This window comes from Cuculus canorus, chromosome 16, assembly GCF_017976375.1.
Source record: "Cuculus canorus isolate bCucCan1 chromosome 16, bCucCan1.pri, whole genome shotgun sequence".
Classification (NCBI taxonomy): Eukaryota; Metazoa; Chordata; class Aves; order Cuculiformes; family Cuculidae; genus Cuculus; species Cuculus canorus.
In genome coordinates this window covers 14,524,014-14,542,476 of record NC_071416.1, presented here as the reverse complement: position 1 = coordinate 14,542,476, position 18,463 = coordinate 14,524,014, and the positions used below count along the sequence as shown (strand labels likewise).

Here is an 18,463-nt window from a genome sequence, read left to right as displayed (position 1 = left end):
AAGTACAACAAACACAAGTAAAGTTGCACGCAGCATCCCAAACACCATCGCTTTTCTCTTTTCAAGGCTGAACGTATGGATAGGAACTAATGCCAAGATTTTGGCCTTTGACAGCGCGGTGTCTGATTGTACCATACAAAGATTGCTTCCGATACTCTGTTTTCTGCAATTCCAGAAATAATTTTTATCTGGAAAACACAAACATGGTCTAGATTAAAAGAAGGAAAAAAAAAATCAACACAAAGTAATTCTTCTAAGTCAGATGTAGCTGACTCCTCTCTTCCTAGAATTACAGTTGCCGGAGCCCAGAAATAGTTTCCCAATGCTCAAGCACTCTCAAGTCTGTAATATTAAGTTACTCAGTTTCTGTTTAGACACCTAAATAGAAGTCTAGTTTTTAAAAAACTCCTCTTGGATCAGTTTTGGAGAGCTTGGCTCCTTCTCATGCTGAAGTTGCCTGCCGTTCTGGCCACTTTTGCCTTGTGCCTGCATAGGTGAAGTCAGCACAAACATTGTTCATTGTCCTCAATGTCCCATTCAGCATTTTCTTTAATATTTGAGAGTACTACACCTGGCTAGTAATGTTTGAATGTTACCAACAATCATTCCCCCTTTTGTCTATCTGTCTACATCATAAGTGCAGGACTGGGTCTGTTATTTATTATTAAAGTAAACTGTGCTTAGCACGATGGTGGCCTCAGCTTTGGTAGGGAATTGGAGACATTGAGTGGACAAACACAGCAATGCCATAATTCTTCAGTAGAAGTTATCATCCCCGTTTAGGCAGTAGTCCACATCTGGTCACTTAGGAAACAGTGACTAGAGAAGCAGTTATTAGGATATTAAATATCCATATTACTCCAGAAGTAAAACTAGAACAAGAAATAAAATTCTTGAGTCTGATCAGGTTCTTCCAGTAAACATCTTTGATTGATTCCTCTCAAGACTGCCTGGAGGTCTAAGTGAAATAAAAGATTTTTTCCTTATCTGACAATTACATACAGTTGTTCAGAACCATTTCTGTAAGAGACCTTAAAATAATATGTACCCATGAGAACCTTTCCCCATACTGGGCGATTAAAAAAGTGCACAATATTTGTTTAGGATTTGCAGAGGACATTTCTTTGTAGGTCATTACAGGAAGGAGTAGGCTAAAATGCATAAATGTTTTTAAGACTTTATGTGGCTAAGTGAGCATCAGGAAAGATGAGAGTGCAGCACTAAGGGAGTTAAAATACACAAGGTTTTACTTGCAAGAACAGACTTCTGTCCAATTCTCCACCCACCATTTTCCAAGTTTACCCAGAAAGAAACACAGCAGAGCAGTTCAGAGTGCTTCAAGAGGCTATTTGGAAGTTTCTTACAAGGATCTAATGCCACTTTGTCCAGCTGCCAGTTACAGGTCAGAGTGCCTCCAAGAACAATACATCCCATGCAGAACACGCGTGGCCACGCCAGCTTCAGCGGCACTGCTTCCAGGGATGCCATCACATGAAAAATGCTGGCTCTATTTCAGATATTAAAGAGGCAACAAAGGCGTGAGGCAAGAGACCAAAGAAGCAGGAGGCAGAAGACTTGTTGTTAAAGCAAACTAGCTTCGTAACTGAAGTACTCAATGCTAACAGACTCCGTATTACTTGAAGCTATCAAACAAAAATATGAAAATTGGTGGCAGGTACCACCAGTGACTAGCAGCACAAGCTGTTCCAGGGCACGTCCCTCCTAAAGCCACGCTTGCCCCGTAGAAGCAAGAGCTATTGTAAACTATGCAGAGCTATAGGCACACCACAATCCAATATCCCTCCAGCTGACAGAGTACAAACACGCCCTGTAATGACCCACTACCTCACAAAGAAGCCTACTCCAGCGTTCCCAAGCCAAGGCTGCCGTTATCCACTGAGATACAAGTCAGATCTGAACTTTGATAGATGCCGTGACTTGTGCTTTTAAGGCAACACTGCTGCAGGAAGGAGCAGACTCTGGCGATTGGCACATAAATCAGACAGATAACACGGAGTCCTACAATATCCCATTTTCAGAGCGATAGTCAAATAACCACAAAAACCTCTTTAGCAGCTCACTGCCATAGTAGGCTGCGCAAAGCCCTGGAGGCAAATAATGAAAGAAAACTCTAGAAATAACAGAAGTCAGTATTAGAAGTTAACAGATATTACAGAAGTGTTCAATTCACTTCTTTGAGGAGCCAAATTTGGGGGTTGCAAACACCTTAAATACTTATACTGTAGTTTCAGTTCAGTCATTAGAAAAACATATCAGAATGTATTCCTGCCAGCACTTTTGTTTGTATGAATCATGGCTCAGTGAAACATTTCAGGCATATAATTTATCTTTTCTTTGGCTTACATAGTAAATGCTTCATGAATTCATGAATTCTGTCCTTGTTTTAATTATGCTGTGTTCTGAATGTAGTTTTGTAGGCCACAAAAATAAAGAGTGGTTCACCAAACACAGAATGTTTGTGCAGCTCTTAAGCTACAACTGTGGAGCCTCTCTCTTACTTACCAGCAATGCTGTTTGTTTTGTGTTGGCACTCAATTCAGGGAAACTTTGCTTTGCTTTTAGCTTTTACAGATACTACCAGTCATAATCCACCAAAACCAGAAAAAACCGTTGGCAGCAATATCTGGGTTTTTAGTACGATTATTTGGTAACAGTTTGTAGTTACTACAGTAACAGTAATTAAATTAGACTTGGTCATTCTCCCATCTGACATGAGAACTAGCAACTTCAGGGAGAACAGAAAGCAACTGTGCTTCAGGGCAGAGCCACAGCCTTTGTTTCAGAAATGGAGTTAAAGTAAGTTTGGCAGCATATCAAAAGTGTTTAGTTGATATTTGTCCAAAAAAGGGTCCTTAACTCCCCTCTGCCCCCAACACGCACTCCTGTTCATATCTGAATAATGAAAGACAGAAATTATAGTCCAGAAATTGAAGAATAAGTTTAAAATTTCAGTCTGTGATAGAAGTTTTGCCACTCATTTACACTGAACAACTTGAACCTCAATTTGCGAGTCCTCAAAGACTTCCAATGGTACAGCTTTGATTGCACATGTAAAAGACGTACAGGCACTTTTGTTAAAGATGAGACCCGTTTTCAAGCAGGCTGCAGGCACCAAAAGGTGCGGGCTAGGATCCTGCAAACACACGCATACCAAACAACCGGCAACTGATGAGTGCCTGGGATTTACAGATTCCTGTTAGTGAGGTTCTGGATGGGGGTAGGTATAAGCTGGAGACCGGAGCAGAATTAAAATTGAGAAGAAAGAATGTTAGGCATTACTGATATTAAAGAAAACCCAACTTTGATATGAACAGACAGTGCTTCTACCACCTGTTTGAACTGGCAGAATAAGATTTCAATTATCTCGTCCTGTCCCCTGACAGCTGCTCATTACAGACACTGCCCACTTGAGCTTTCCCAACATGACTATTTACTACCAGCAAATACTTCAAACTGACTGATTTTTAAAGCTACTTCAGACTGTTGTTTCATTGCAGGGCGTTTCACACCGTACTACACCTTCAAGGGCACCAGCTGTGACCTTTCATGCTCCACAGTTTGTAATTACAGCAAAATAGTAGGTAATGAATTTTACATCTGATTGTAAAAGTAACACCTCTTGTGAGCCACAAGCAAAACCTATTTTTGACTAATACACACAGAATATCTGCAGGAAGACACAGCATTGAAAATTTCAGTCTTAGAAGCTACATAAAGAAGTGCCAGTATGAGCTGAATAGGTTATTCATTCTGAATTATCCATCCTGTTCTCTTTATGTAGCAAATGACTTGATATTCCGGTAGGTTGATACTACGGATTCTTTAAACATGCACATATAATTGTTTGAAATACTAGCGATGGGTGCCACTTTTGAATGACAATGGTAAAAAATGCAACTGTTTAGTTTTACAAATGAATCTTCAGAAAAATATTATAATTTATGAGTTTATCAAGAAATGTAATATTCAAATTTGAGGAGGCGTAATATAGAGAAGACAAGGTAGAAGAATAGAAATTGAAGAGACTTTTTGGGATAACCTGCAATGTCATCAGTGCAAGCAGAGCATCTTATAAACCATGCTCAACATTATTCAAAGCATCAGCAATCATACAGCAGTTTTATTTGCAAGTCTGAACTAGGCCAATTAAAGCAGTTACTATTAAAATGGCATTTACACTGATTCTGATGAAAGGGTTGTGCAGCTGGATTCTCCCTCTCCTGTTCCTGATACTGGACAGGATTTGAGCTAGTTCATCAATTAATATATACTGGCATCTCTCCAGCAGAGCTAATAAGAGTTATGCTACTTGCCCCCATGTAGGGGATAGAACTTTACAGTAGTTTGTTACCTGAAAATTAATCCTATAATATATTTGCTGATGTCAGACTTATGTCTGGTTTCAACTCTTTTCTTCTACTAGTATGCTTTCTTAGACAAGTTACTTAATTTATGTCACTTTCTCAACCAGTAAAATCAATTCTATGGGATCACATTTCCTTGATGAAAAAAAGATCACAATAGCCAAGATGACTACCTCATAATATTCCTTATTCTGCTATGTAGGGTACACAACAGACAGCTATTGCTCAAGAGTGACTATTTAAAGAATGGCACAAAAACATGCTAAAGAACCTCTTTAAAACCATCCAGTGTCAAATTCCAAGATCCTAAAGCTTAAGAAACACTTATAGTTTCAAGTAGTTTTGCTTTCATTGGTAGTTGGCTGTTGTTCATCATCCTGACAACTGGAGCACAAACATAGCGATCTTGCTCAAAACTTTCAAAAACACAAATGAATTTAAACTCTACTTCAGATGCCAGCATTTAGTCATGAGGCAGACAGAGCTATTACCGCTCTGCCACAGATCCTCCTCCCATACCTCCCTTCAGCCATCCACATGGGTGGTTACCTGCAGTAATTAGACAGCAACACCAATTCATTCACACAGCCATCATGACATCGTGTTGTCCTGTGCTATTAACGTCCCTGAGAGGTCTCATTAAGAGCAAAATGGATATTCCTACTCAAGCACTTGCCTTCCCCCGTGGGACACCGTTTGATGTGCTCTGTAATCCAGCAGCCTCTTTTGCCGTGATGCGCCCCTCAAGAAGGTCTGAAGTCTGCCTCTCCTCCTGGGTATCAATTTGTGTTTTATTCCTTTCCTTCTCCAGTTTGAAGATCCTGTCAAAGAAGGTTACTTGTTTTGGCTTTGAGGTGGCCACATCCTCTCCCTCAGGTGTCGCCGATGCTGCAGGATCAATGTCGTGAAGCGATGCTGCCGGCGAGGCCTGTGTCAGGTTTTTATGTGCGCCTTCCTCCCACGCAGCTGCCACAGGAACCTCCACGCTGTCACTTGGTGCTTTGTTCACTCCGGGCGCCTCTGAGCTGACATCAAGTTTCGCCGATCCAACTGATGAATCTGTAGCTGGATCTTCAGTACGCCCTGGTACAGACCATGAAAACGCGAAGACAGAGCGGGATTTAGCAGATGGTAGAGCTCTCCTGGCAGCGCTCCCAAGACTCTGTCTGCCCATGTCGGGAACGGGGCTCGGCTCCATTGTCTCCGGGGAAGAAATAGATGCATTATCCCGTGCAACACTTGCCTTTGCATCCACTACAAACAGAAGCATAAAACAGTAATTATCCAGCACAGCTAAGAAGTTATACTGGTTGCACAATTAATCATGGTGACCTTGTGCTTTAATAAACTAATTCTGAAACGTGAAGCCTCAGGGAGAGCCACACAGAGCGCAGCTTGTTTAGAGTCTTCCTGGGCTAAATACGAGCTGCTGCTCATCTATCAGACCTGCCTGTCTGATTTTATTTCCTGTCATTCCTCATTGAAGTTGGTGCAAACTTTACGTTCTCCACAGCCCCCTCTCAGCTGCCAAAGTCAGATAATCGCCCAGGTTTTTCACTGCATAACACAGTAGACACACTGAGGATATTTTACCTTCCAATTAAAATTAGATAAGTGGTACGCAAAAAGACCCCCCTCAATAAAACTTGAGACAAAGTTGTCTATTAATATATTATGCTTTCCTCTGTTAAAGCTAAATGGGAAAAAAGAATGGAAACTGCGAGGACTGATTTTGTTTCCTGGCTTGCCAAATTCCCCACAGGGCTCTGCAGTCATAACTTATTTCATTCATTTTTCCAGCACTGTTCCTTGCTTTGCTGCCTGCTCTCCACAGTGCAGTTTGTACTTGCACTTCTCCTCTGTTGTCTGTAGATTACTTTAAGCCCAAATACGTCTAAAATCACATCTGAGCCAGACTTCTTTCTGACACTCTTTACCCAGAAAAAAATATTGCTCTTAATCATATTCCTCCGCTCTTAAAATTCTCACAAGTAATTCCCCCTTGTGTACACAGATAGCCATCATGCTTTAGATGTGATAAAAACTCATCTTTAAAATATATTTTATGATTTTATATTACAATAGCACTTTGATAAGACAGCAGAAGTTAAAATCCCTAATGCTGTATATGCAGACAGGAGAAGGCGCCTGCTTTACAGAAGACAAAGGAAACAAGATAAAATAATAATCTTGTATCTATTTTGTGGATGGGAGACGAGTCAGATTACATGGTGAGAAACCCTAGTGAAAAGGAGGCTTTTGGGGAGGTAAACCTTACAGTTCCTCCCTCAGCTTGAGCTTCTCTTCCTTCCTTTGACTAGAACATAACTGAATAACTAGAATATAATTTCACTGTCAATCACCACCACAGACTTAAAGGATGAATTTAGATCTACTTAATTATAACTGAAAAACTGACAGTCTCAAACTGACTTGCTAAATTAGAATTTTTAAATTGTCAGTTTAGATGTAAAACTGAAATGGTTTCAAACAATAATTGTAATAGTCAATATTATGCCCCTTCACGTTTTACTTTAACAGCCGTTAAACCCCAGATACCAACAAAACCTAAAATACCCGTCTTTCACAGTACAGATAATCAGTGTTCAGTTTAATATTTATGATAAAGAAAGTAGAATATTTAGATCACAGCTTTCAAAATTATCCCTTAGTTTTGCACATCAAAAGTACCCCAACTTCGCAGTCCCCCATCCTCACAGGATTTTGCATAATATCACGCAAACACCAGCAGGAGCTGTGTAACGTGTCTGCATCCATTTGCTACTGTCCTGTAGCACCCAGGGACCCTGGCCATGATCCGGGACAAAGAACAGAGCCCCAGCATCCAGCCCTGACACCCCCCCTTCCCCACCACCTCAATCCAGTGACCAATAATCCCTACTGGACCTCTGCTTCGCAATTCAGGGTTGGTCCTAACAAGCAGGAGGTGGGAGCTCCCGTAAAGCCAAAAGATGAGAACCATCAAAGTACAACCTGCTCCATTCAGACAAATGGATTTTCATTTCTTTGTGTGCAGTCCAGCAGAGAAAATATCTTTCCTTGGATTCTCTGTTACTATTCAGGTAAATATATAACTCATGCTGGCAAGAATCCTTTGCCAGTAATATTCTTCTGAAATACTTCAGAAGCACCTATTTCAACATGCTGACATCAAAGAATAGGTACAAATAAGTAGATACTCAACCACCTATTCAGTCAGAGTCACTAAATAGTTACGGTTTCCTAAGCCTGCTGTACTACTGTATGAAAAAGAACTGAAGCACTGACTTCTAATTATAGTCGGAAACTTGGGAAGGGAGCAAAAAGAAAACTCTTCCCCAACTAAAGAAAGCAAAAACAATATCCATTGGAAAATAATTGTAATACACACTGAACTTCTGCTTTATGTAGCAGATAAAAAATGAAACACAGGGAAACTGTCTTTAGTATAAAAATAGGAATATAAGCTCATCATTGATAAAATCAACCAAACAAAAAAATAGCTCATGAACCCATCAAGCTCTTTTTATCTCTAATTATCATGGAAGGAACGAAAGACCTGGAAAATATCATTGGCATGAGCTTTGCGGTGTTTCTTGTGTCAAAAGAGTTCAAACCGTTTCAGGGAAAGTCTGCCTAGGCACCAGGCAAAGCAGAGCCCACCACCGCAAAGAGGGCTCCGCTGTGGTGGGCTGGACAGAAGAGTCTGACTCACACCACACTGACGGCAAACTGTGAAGGAGAAAGGCTTGGAAACTGCAGTATTTGGATGAAAAGTGCATGATATTTTTTTGTCTTTAAATAGAAACAGAAGTACTATTCTTTCCAAAACTATTCCACAATCCAGAGGCAGATCTAGGAATAGAAGCAAAACCTCCCAAATTCTAGGCCAGGTCTGAAGTAGATCAAAGCCACTCACTCTGAATGAGATTAATAACTGCTCTGAAACCAAAATCAATATACAATTTGCAGCGCTGCTGTGAGATTAAATTTCATACTACTACTACAGAGGCATTTTCCTTTCAAGTATTTAACAAAAGACAGTCACATTATGTCCTTCCTTCTCTTCCCTTCACTTGAGCAGACTATTTTAAAGCCAATACTATAGCTGCACAAAGTTCCCCTGCTGTAAGGACACACTCGAAGTAAAAGAATTTCTTCTGAAATTGCCAGATTACATTAGCATCTTTTCCCTGACTTGTAGGAAAAACCATACAGAGAAGAGTAATGGTTAGTGCAATGTTATGTTAATAGCATTTCCCTGCTCAGAAGTAATTGTTGATGGACTCTTCACCCCCTTCCTTTCATATCCTTTAGCATTTTAAGCACTTCCATAGGTTGAGGACGAACAGCGGTGTTTGCTGATACAGAAATGGGACAAAAGATGTAGAATTAGCACTGGATTTTACAAAGCAAGCACATCAGTTTTAACACCAAAGAAAAACATTATAATGGACAAAGCCTTACAGTGATCACAGGCTTTAAATTGCCCATAGGAGCTGCAAAACCAACCATATAGGTAAGGAGTTTTTCTGTTCATTATGGGACCTGCTGTACCCAGAACGCTGTAAGCAGGCAGCAGAGCTCAGAAAGCATCTGTGTAGAGCACCTGCAGCAAAGCATCAATTCCACTTGTGCTCAGGGCCAGGATGCAGCACTCAGCCAGAGGGAATGGCAGATAGGGACAGGAATCCTGAAGATGCGACTGATATGAAAAGAAGTTCAGAGTCACCAGTCTGATATAAATGAGAAGGCTGCCCAAGCTTTTGTCAGCTGATTTGCTTTTGTTAATCAGTGGGGGTATAACCAGACTTCAGCCTGCTGCACATAACAGATGGCAGCCAAACTTCCTCAAGCAAGGACCAAAAGCAGTTCTGTCCGGAACTTCCAGATTGCCTTGCTGCCTTTTCCACTATAACCCAATTTTCTCTGAAGCTTAGTTGGCTCTTTTTGTGCCTGGCAGCAACCTAAGCCAAGACTGAGCTTTCAGAAGCATTAGAGAATTCCAAAATACGACATTCTTCCCCTTTCTTAAAAGGGGAAAAGCATACTAATATGCTTTCATAATCTTGCTCGACTGTTCCATGCAAATAAAGTTCACAGTGCATTTATGCTTTAAGAATAATTCTATTTCAGTAAGTTAGCGAGCATAGTTATTTACTTAACAGATTTACTAAAATTAATGGAAATGAGGGAAGAGAAGCTAGCAGCAAGAATAGCAATGATAATTCTTTAATAAAATAACCAAAGTGTGTTATGTTTCACATCTTGCAGACACAGAGTTCTTGCAAAACACCTTTTTCTGTTAGATACTGGCTGGTAGCAGAATTTGCTGAATCAGATTTATCCTCTGGAATAAAGGAGTTGTATCTTAACTGAACTTTTCTTCTTTGGGTAAGCTTTCTTTTTGTGCCAGCGTCTTTGTTTTAATCTGCGTGTAATCTTTACCAATACAAACAAAATTTTTCCCATTTTGTCCTCCTGATACAATTCTGCTCTATGTAGAGCAAAGATATACGGCTTCTAGTTCTGGCCTTCTTCCCTTTACCCGTTGTCCACTAAATAATTCTGTTACTTGAAGTTCAAAATGCTAACACAAAATATTAGAAAAAGTCAGGATCAAATTTACTATTCTTTACCTCGTAAAGCAACATGGCACAAAGTAGCGGTAAGGGCATCGCTACTATTTAAATGGCTTTACAGGAGAAGAATGTGGATTGCAGCAGTCTGTGCAATGTCTGAAGCCCTGATAATCAATAGGAGCAGGCAAGGCAAGGCATGGAAAGAATCCCAAGTCCACACATCTGTCAGGCTGTTTGAGCAGAAGCAACAAATGCAGGGAGTCAGTCACTGATCTGCTCACCCAGATGTGAAGCAGATGGTGACAGGGCTCTTCCAAATAACATTACTTCCTCTGGTCATATTAAGTTAGCTCTCTGGATTTTTTTTTCTTTTTTCATTATATTAGCAGGTATAGATTTCATAGACTCATTTATCAACTATACCATTTAATGCACAGCACATGGTCAGATCACTGGCAATCACAGAGATGCAAACTAACAAGACAAAGACCACAAACATATATCTTGCACTATGAATAAAATCCTCTTGCTTGGCTTGCCTTTTGTTTCCAACTTTTTCGTCTTCTCCAGAAGGCCATAAAATAAATTACAGCACTATTTCTTGCATTTTTTTCACTTTAGAGATGCTATCAACCACATTTTCTATAGGAATAACCATATCCAAACACTTTTGTTTCACCAAGACATTACACAAATCAGCGAGATTTCAGTAGTATCAGGTAGTTAATTATTTTAACTGCTTTTTAAACATTACTAAAGTTAAAATACAAGTAATAAACACAGAACAGTCCAATCTTTCAACTAGCTACTTAAACTGATTTAGTAATTACGTTAATTAGGTAATCCATTTAAGATAAACAATGCCATATGCTTCATTTTACATATAAAGAGTAAAGTATACGCTTATTTTCTAGGTCTTCAGACAGTGTAAATCATCTGCTTTTTATGTACTTACCAGAACTCTGGTGGTTTATACCAGTAGAAACACATAGCTACAGGCTTTTACTTTCTAGCCGACAACCATTTAAACTGGCTTCTTACAGCTAGATGGCATCAGGAAATTAGCCATGGAACAGAGATTCCAAACTGTAAACAGTACCATCTGCATATTGCCATAGTGGTCTTTGATTATTTTTGTCAAAGCTCCGATTTTTCAAATGGATGTAACAGATGAAGAGGGTTCTCTTAACAATAAATAATATAATATTTTCTTTCTTTACAGAGATTAGAGAAAGTTGTCGGGTTTTATTGTTTTCTAAAGAATTTAGAATATTTTACTCTTTGTTATCTTTAAGTTGTCAAGCTTATGCGTATAGAAACTCATAAGAGATGAAACACGAACTCATCTTAATTTAAGACCGTGCACCAATATTTATTGTTCCTCCAGCATAAAGCGCTAATGACTAAAGAGGTGTAAACTTTTATCTCAATGGGATAAAAAAAGAAGTGTAAACATGCCACGCTTGCTGAGTGCATACCTTCACCATTCATCACAGGAGAATGAGTCTGAACAAATGCCACAGATCCATTTTTAATAGCATCAGGAGATTCAGATAAAGCCTGAAAGAGCAAATAATACAGTTCTTAGGACTGAGTACATCAAAGGATTTGAAAAGGAATAGCAACAATATGCTGTAGCCAGCGAAAATGAGGGTGGACAGCTTTTGATTACCTGATAACTCTTTACCGTGCATGTATTGTCTTCCTCAGCTTCCTCCGGGACACTCACTGCATTCCCCATAATTCCTGTATGGTGGAGAAAACCAACCCAAATAAGCTTTCCTTTCTCATTAATACAAATTCACCACCTAATTCAAATTAAGAGACAGCCAATGGTGACAGGCTTTGAGAGGCTGTTGAAATTCCTAATAAGCCTCACCTGCATTCCCAAAGGTACCTGCCCAAGTCCTGGGTTTGCACCAACCAGTCCTACTCAAACCCAGTTAGGCAGACGGCTCACAGCTGCTCATTAAGAGTGTTATCAACAAACTTTTCTTGTTTGTTGAGGAAAATTGGATGCAATCATCACACCTGCATCATTCATTAGGACTCAGTGGATAGTGACATGGGCTTAGCAACGGAATACAGTAGAAAAGAGCAAAATGTATACATAAGTTACAGCAGCTTGGTGGGGGGTTATATTTTTTGGTTGTTTTTCATTTAAAAAAAGAAAAAAAAAAGAGAGAGAAAAGAGGCAGCACGTAAAGAATCATGCCTACAAACTCTGAAAATCACACCTTATATGTATAACAAACCCTCTGGGGAAAATCATTGCCTGTGGCTGTGCGAGTATTTGCCTTCAGCAGGTGACTGCAGCTCACAAACGTAGCTGAGCTACGGGTGCTTGGCCAGAGCGAGCACTGCCAAGACTGTGGCTGCAGCGAGACAGGGACAACGGGAAGCGGCCACTGCAGCATCGGTCTGTGCTCCTGGATGTGTTCTTCGAGTACCTCGTGGTGCCACAAGCGCAGCATTACCAATACCTGAGCTAGTCAGCTTAAAATGGCTTTCTCACTATTATTATTATCTTAATTTATAATGTATTATCCTTTAGATAATACAATATTTATTGAAACTGGCCTGATTTCTTTACATTTTCTTTTGAAACTTTGTTTCAGGAGCAATGTGAACAAGTACACATAAAACTGTTTGTTCTTTTGGGTTTGGGTTTTTTTTTTCTTTTCCCCTTAATTTAAAATACATATATGTACCTTCTAGACTTGCTGTGCTTTAGGACTATAAATTCTTTAGGGACAGACTCAGTCTCTGCCACACAATTGAACAGGAAGTTTCCTATTGACTTTGGTTCAGGATATATATCTTAAAGCTACACAAGTAAACCACAAGTAGAGACTATTGTGAGTCACACCTTGAAAGAGAGAGGTCTCCAAAGAGTGGAAGGCAGAGAGCTGCAGAGGTATGGATGAGAGCAACTTCTTGAGCATTTTAATTAATCAACCCTTGGCTATTGGAGAAAAGAGTAGTTTTGTGAAATCGTGTTTACTGGCATTTGAAAGCCAGAACCAAAGGCAGCTCTCCTTTCAGCCCACAGCCCCAAGTGTCTGCTTCCAGTTACTGTTTACAGAGCTCAAGCTGGTTGTGGTTTTTTGCTAACCCCAATTTACAAACCTTCGCTTTATAGGGATTGTCTAGATCTGGTTTCTATTTTATTTTGCATCCTAGCTGGCTTGAAATCCAAGCCAGGCCTCTCTGCAGAGATGGTTATTGTTCTCTGCTAAGTGCCTGGTGCTGTGCTGGCCACCGAACGGCCCCCACTGATGCTGAAACATGAACTGCAGTCGTGGGCTGCTGAGAATCACTGCATAAATAGTGTCTGTACGACTGAGCCTTGATTTCAGAATGCAGAGTTATTTTGCTGGGATTTTCTCTTCTCAGCTGATATTTCCACTATAAATCAGAACTTCAGCCAATGTTTCCCCATGGATGTACAATGGCCTCTTGTCCTTGCTATGTAATTCTGTTTCCTAGCAACTTTAAGTATTATCCTATTGGAAGAGAAGAAAACAAGATTCAAATCCTACTGCTTAGTCTCAATGGTAAATTTAGTATCTGGTTGAATCCGGAAGATTTACTTTTGTTTTCCATTAACAAGGCTGCCTGGTTTATGCCAGGAGACAACTTAAGCAAAGGATGGAATATTTACAAGTTACGTGCTTCCTTTTTCACATGTGCTGTACAATCAGTACATAGCTGTGAGAAGCGAGAGAAGTAAATTCCTGTTTTGGTTTTTTTTTCCAGTTTGACAATGATTTGTAGCATGATTCTCAATTACTCCAGTTTCCTGTTGATGCAACACTACTCATGTCAAGTAAGTTATCTTTAACTGATACAGAGCAGAGATCACAGGCTCTGATCTCCGACATATTTTCCTCTAGGAAAGATTACCCATTTTCTCCAATCAGGTTTATAATTCTCACTGAAATAAAACACACGCAATGCTCTTAAAGATTTTTGCTCACCAGAATCCTCTCTGTCACAGAAAGCTGGACAAGGCTTGGAGGGTATTTTTGCTAAAAATAGGACAAATTCGCTACATAACCCTCTCCAAATACGATTCCAAAACACCAAACACAGTTCTCCACTGTACACAAATATAATACGACTTCAGATTTCTCCACTCCTTACAGCTGTAATTGATTATTGTACTGCAAGTGCACGTTTGGTGTGCTGTGGGCAAAACGGGCACTGAAGAAAGGTGGCCAACCTGTAGCCACTCCTCTGGGTGCAGAGCTCAGTCAAGAGCTCAGCCTCACAGTCCTGGCCCAGATGCTGTAGTAAAATTAGGAAGACATATATGTATGTAGGCTTCTACCCTATTTTACGGAAAAAATGAAAGGTCACTGCCACCTATAGACAAAACTGAGTATCAGCAGAAGTGATAATACACACATACTAAATGGTATCAAATTGACAGGGTTTCGAGTTGCCAAGCAAGTAATGTCACTGTTACTTGCTTCTACCATCACATCTATTTATTGCTATTGCTGCTGCAGAGTATTGCCTCTGATTGCAGTTGCTTGCACCCGTATGTTGCTCTAGATTTGCATAAACGAGCAACTCCATCTTCATCATTAACATGAAATTATTATGTTTTTCCCGAAGCACCCAGAGCTCTAGTTTATACGAACGAATCCACTTTTCTCTCGTTTGAAACACCTTCTCTTGAAGTTTAATTATTAAATGTGGAGCCAAGGAGATTTTCAGAAAAATAAGGGACTCACACAAAGCTGTCATTTGGTGTCTTTTTTCACCAATACGTTTATAAAGACCACCAGTTTGAACATGGACTGCTAGAAGCTAAGCAGCAAGCCCCATTTTGGCAGCCAGCTAAATTCCTCACACAAGCGGATGGCTTTTCAAAAGATTTAGAGGACCTCCAGGGTGCAGAGCCTTGCCTGAGAATGGCGAGTCAGGATCTGGTCACACGCTTGTTCCTAGTGGGCAGAATCAGACACTGTCAACCCCAAGGACCTCTGTCTGGCTATAAAGCCTACATTCTTTCCTCAGATCCTCACTTGGTCTCTCTGTTGGGTGTTTTTGATATGTCTCAGTTATTAATCACGGTTATTCATTAGCAATCCAACCACCAGGCAGGACCTATCTATGTTCTTTGTTCTATGCCCCAAAAACGCAAAGCTGGTCTCTGTAGTAAGCTGTGAGTATGGAGCAAAGCTCCACCAGACCTAGAGGTGCTGCTGGCAAGATGACTACTTTATGAGCGGAGGTTTGTCAATATTTGTAGAGACAAGACTAGTTTTGAGGATTGAGACAGGAAACAGATGCAAAACCACTTCCAACATAAGAAGAAAACCCTTAGAAGTCAAGAGAAACTGGAGTAAGCTCATTCTCATCCTTAGGCTTCTTTTCTAGATGAAGATTTTTTTATGACGTTGAAGGACATTATCCTTGCAGGGAACTCATTCAGACCAGCTGGAATGCACCCCAACTGGTTTAAAAAGCAACATGAACTATCAGCCTTTAGATCAGCCACAGCTCTGAAACAGTTCCTTTCTCAAATTATGCATCACCGCTTCTATTGTAATACAGAAAGTAATGCAAAAGAAAACTGTATTTTTTTAGATTTTTTTTTTAAACGTTATATGAACTGTAGTGCACACTAAGCATGAACTTAAGGCTTGGTAAAATTCTCCTTTTCCCCTCACTCTCAAAAATCATTGATTTGGCCTTGGCAGAGTGAAAACTATAAGAAAAACTACAGCAAACCCCACAGTTTACTTTGTACTCTGGCTAAAGCCGGACAAGCCTGACCTTTCTACTGTATTGACCAACCGAGAATATTACAATCACCTGTGTCACAGTGCTTATTAATAGAAAAAAACCACAATTAATTCCTCAGTAAAACTTGCCATACGCTTTACTTAAGTGTCAGAAAAAATAATCGACTTCAATTGATGCTGCATCCCATGTCATCGTAGATACATCCACTCTGCAGGTGTCGAGGAGAGATTTAAATAAACTCCTGTTTATTCCAGAGGCAGAGGAAGGACCTGGAAGACATTAACTCATGCAAAAAGCAGCCTGCTGTGCAGCTGCAGGGCAAGGATGGAGTCCTCTTTAGCACATCCCTGTCCCTTATCCTGCCTCCTGCGGGAAGAGTGAAAATGGGGACATGCCAGTTTGTGTCCTTGTAGAATCCGATTCACGTGGAGCCAAGGAAGGGCTCATATAGGGTATGGTTTTAGAAAGTTTCCTTACCTTCCCTCAGTGCAGCTCTCAATTGCTCTCCTGCAGAATGAGGTAACACAGACACACGTTAGGAATGATGAAAGGAGGGGATAAATGTAACTGAGCATTGTCAGGGGCTAACGAGGAGAAATGGACACACAATAGAGAGTAGTAAAGGGCCAGGAGAAGGAAAGATTGAGATGACTCACCTAGAGTAAACAAGAAACACCCAAGGACAATTTGAATAGCAAGCTGGCAGCTGGCCGTGCATCCAGGACATGAAGAATTACAGTCCTTAAGGCTCCAGGGGCAGTTTTTAATACAATTCTTTCAGCCACTTTGCATTGTAGACAAATGTGAAAAGCAAAATAGTTCAAACATTCACACCCTGGGCTTTCAAGGGAGGGAATAGTTCAACAATGCCATGAAAGTGAACAATCCCAACCCGGCTGGTAGAAATGCTCTGTCAGAAAGCCAATCTTTTTATTCTTATGTCCTTTTGCAGAAAATGCCAGTGCACCAAAAGGGAAAATTTATATCAGGCACTTTAAAGCCCAAACAAAATACACCGAACGCTTGCAGGAGCTCCCAAGATCATTTAGCACAAAGCGCAGGCAGAACGAAACTCAAGCGTGGGAAAGAAGTGGCAGCAGAGGAAGAGCAAAAAGAAAACCCAAGGAAAGCCAAACCAAATCAGCAGCACGAGTTACCTTGGGGAGGGCGGCTGGGACAGCCAGTGCCCCCGGGAGCTGGAGCTGGGCAGAGTGAGGTGCTTTTGCCCAGCCCCGGCAGCTCTGCCTCCCGTAATCAGCCCAGGGAGTGCTCACAAACACTGGGTGCAAACACACAGAGGGGTGGAGTAGTCCACTTTCTCAGCCCTTCTCGAAATATTTTCTGTTCTTGAGCATGCTGGCCACCCAAACCTGTTCTAATGCATGCTGGACTTCATGGCTTCAGGGCAGCGCCACGCGGATGCTCTGTTGTTGGACATTGATATGTTGTGCTGAACACCTAAAGCCACCTCGAAAATACGGACTTTTCCCACAATGGCCAAATAAACCAAAGACCATTTAATGACATGGCTGTTTGCTGTAGTCAAAGTGGATCTTAATATGTTTCCATAATGCGCAAACTGACTAAGTGTTTATATTTTAAATCTATTGTCACCATTTACTGCTCCCTTGGGTGCGTCACTGAGCTTAAGCTCAGGCTGGCGGTGTCTGGAGCAGGTAAAGGCTTTTTGTTCTGAGTTTTCACACCACCCCAGCCAATAAAGCTTGGCTTCAGGAACTGGGGTTCCCACAGGCTATTGTAATACAAAGGGGAAAAAAATTCCTTATTTTATTGTTTGAGAAAGCAATAACAAAGAGTTATGAAAGGCTCACACAGGGCGATACCGTAAACCAGTTTGGGGACTGGCTGGGGCTCCTGTTGTAGGACTCGGAGCCCGTGCTCCTCCCCAGCACAGCCCGTGGCAGCAGCAATGCTCTTAACACTGTCGTGATGTGAAGACACTAAAAGCACAATGTCAACTTCTTAATTATTAATGAAATATCCTGAGGCCAGGACTTCCCAGAAGTTCTCTTTAGGCTTCTTTTCATCCACAGCTGATGCACATAGATCACTTGACTGCCAGCTTCAAATGGTCAAATATATTAATCAGCTTGTTTCAAGTAGTGCGTTTTCTGCACAGTATCTGTCTCCAGATTCAAATAAACTAGAATGCCATTGCAGTCCCTACGATCTTTTTCCCTATTAACTTGCTCATCCAGATGGTGCTTTTAGTTCTGTGTTTCTTTACGGTTTTGAATGTAATTCTGTTATTATCTATGATTAAAAAACCCAAACCCAAACAGAAACAGATCTGTAAGAACAGTGAAACAGTGATGTGCCAGCTGTAAATGGTGTCGGGTGCTTCAGAGGGTGATGAAGAAGCTATAAGCATTAAAACAGAGCTTCTGATTATGTCCACCAGCTCAGCAGTGCATGGGAGGATGAGTGGCATTCTGATTCCCTCAGGTCTTCAAGCATTGGGTCAAGCGTCTTTATATTTTTTCCCCTTAATTTATCACATTAAATATTGCAAATCCTTGCCTACAAGGTCAGAAGATACCCCACAAGTTCTGCCTCATAATCCTGTCCAGAGAAAGAATATGATTCTTGGAACAGTCTCTGGAGGGCACATCTCATGTTGACAATAAAACTTACCTACGGGCTGAGGCACAAAATACTAACCAGAATGTGAAACCAATCACCCACTCAATGACTCTGGCTTAATTTTGATTCACC

The 18,463-nt window shown here is 40.7% G+C and overlaps 1 protein-coding gene across 5 annotated transcripts in view; it reads right to left on the bottom strand.

The window, feature by feature from the left end:
• BCAS1 (brain enriched myelin associated protein 1) overlaps positions 1 to 17,001 on the bottom strand; it is a 47,059-nt gene extending 30,058 nt beyond the window's left edge. For 3 of the 5 annotated variants that reach the window (XM_054081785.1, XM_054081786.1, XM_054081782.1), the window contains exons 1-5: positions 16,885 to 17,001; positions 16,205 to 16,234; positions 11,640 to 11,713; positions 11,446 to 11,527; positions 5,062 to 5,639 (exon numbers count right to left, since the gene is read on the bottom strand). In XM_054081785.1, the coding sequence (XP_053937760.1) occupies positions 5,062 to 5,639; positions 11,446 to 11,527; positions 11,640 to 11,708 (729 nt within the window). In that variant the 5' untranslated portion in view covers positions 11,709 to 11,713; positions 16,205 to 16,234; positions 16,885 to 17,001. Of the gene's footprint in view, positions 1 to 5,061; positions 5,640 to 11,445; positions 11,528 to 11,639; positions 11,714 to 16,204; positions 16,235 to 16,884 lie in introns of those variants that run through there. The other 2 variants (XM_054081784.1, XM_054081783.1) reach the window with 2 other exon arrangements.
• Positions 17,002 to 18,463: the final 1,462 nt, after the last annotated feature.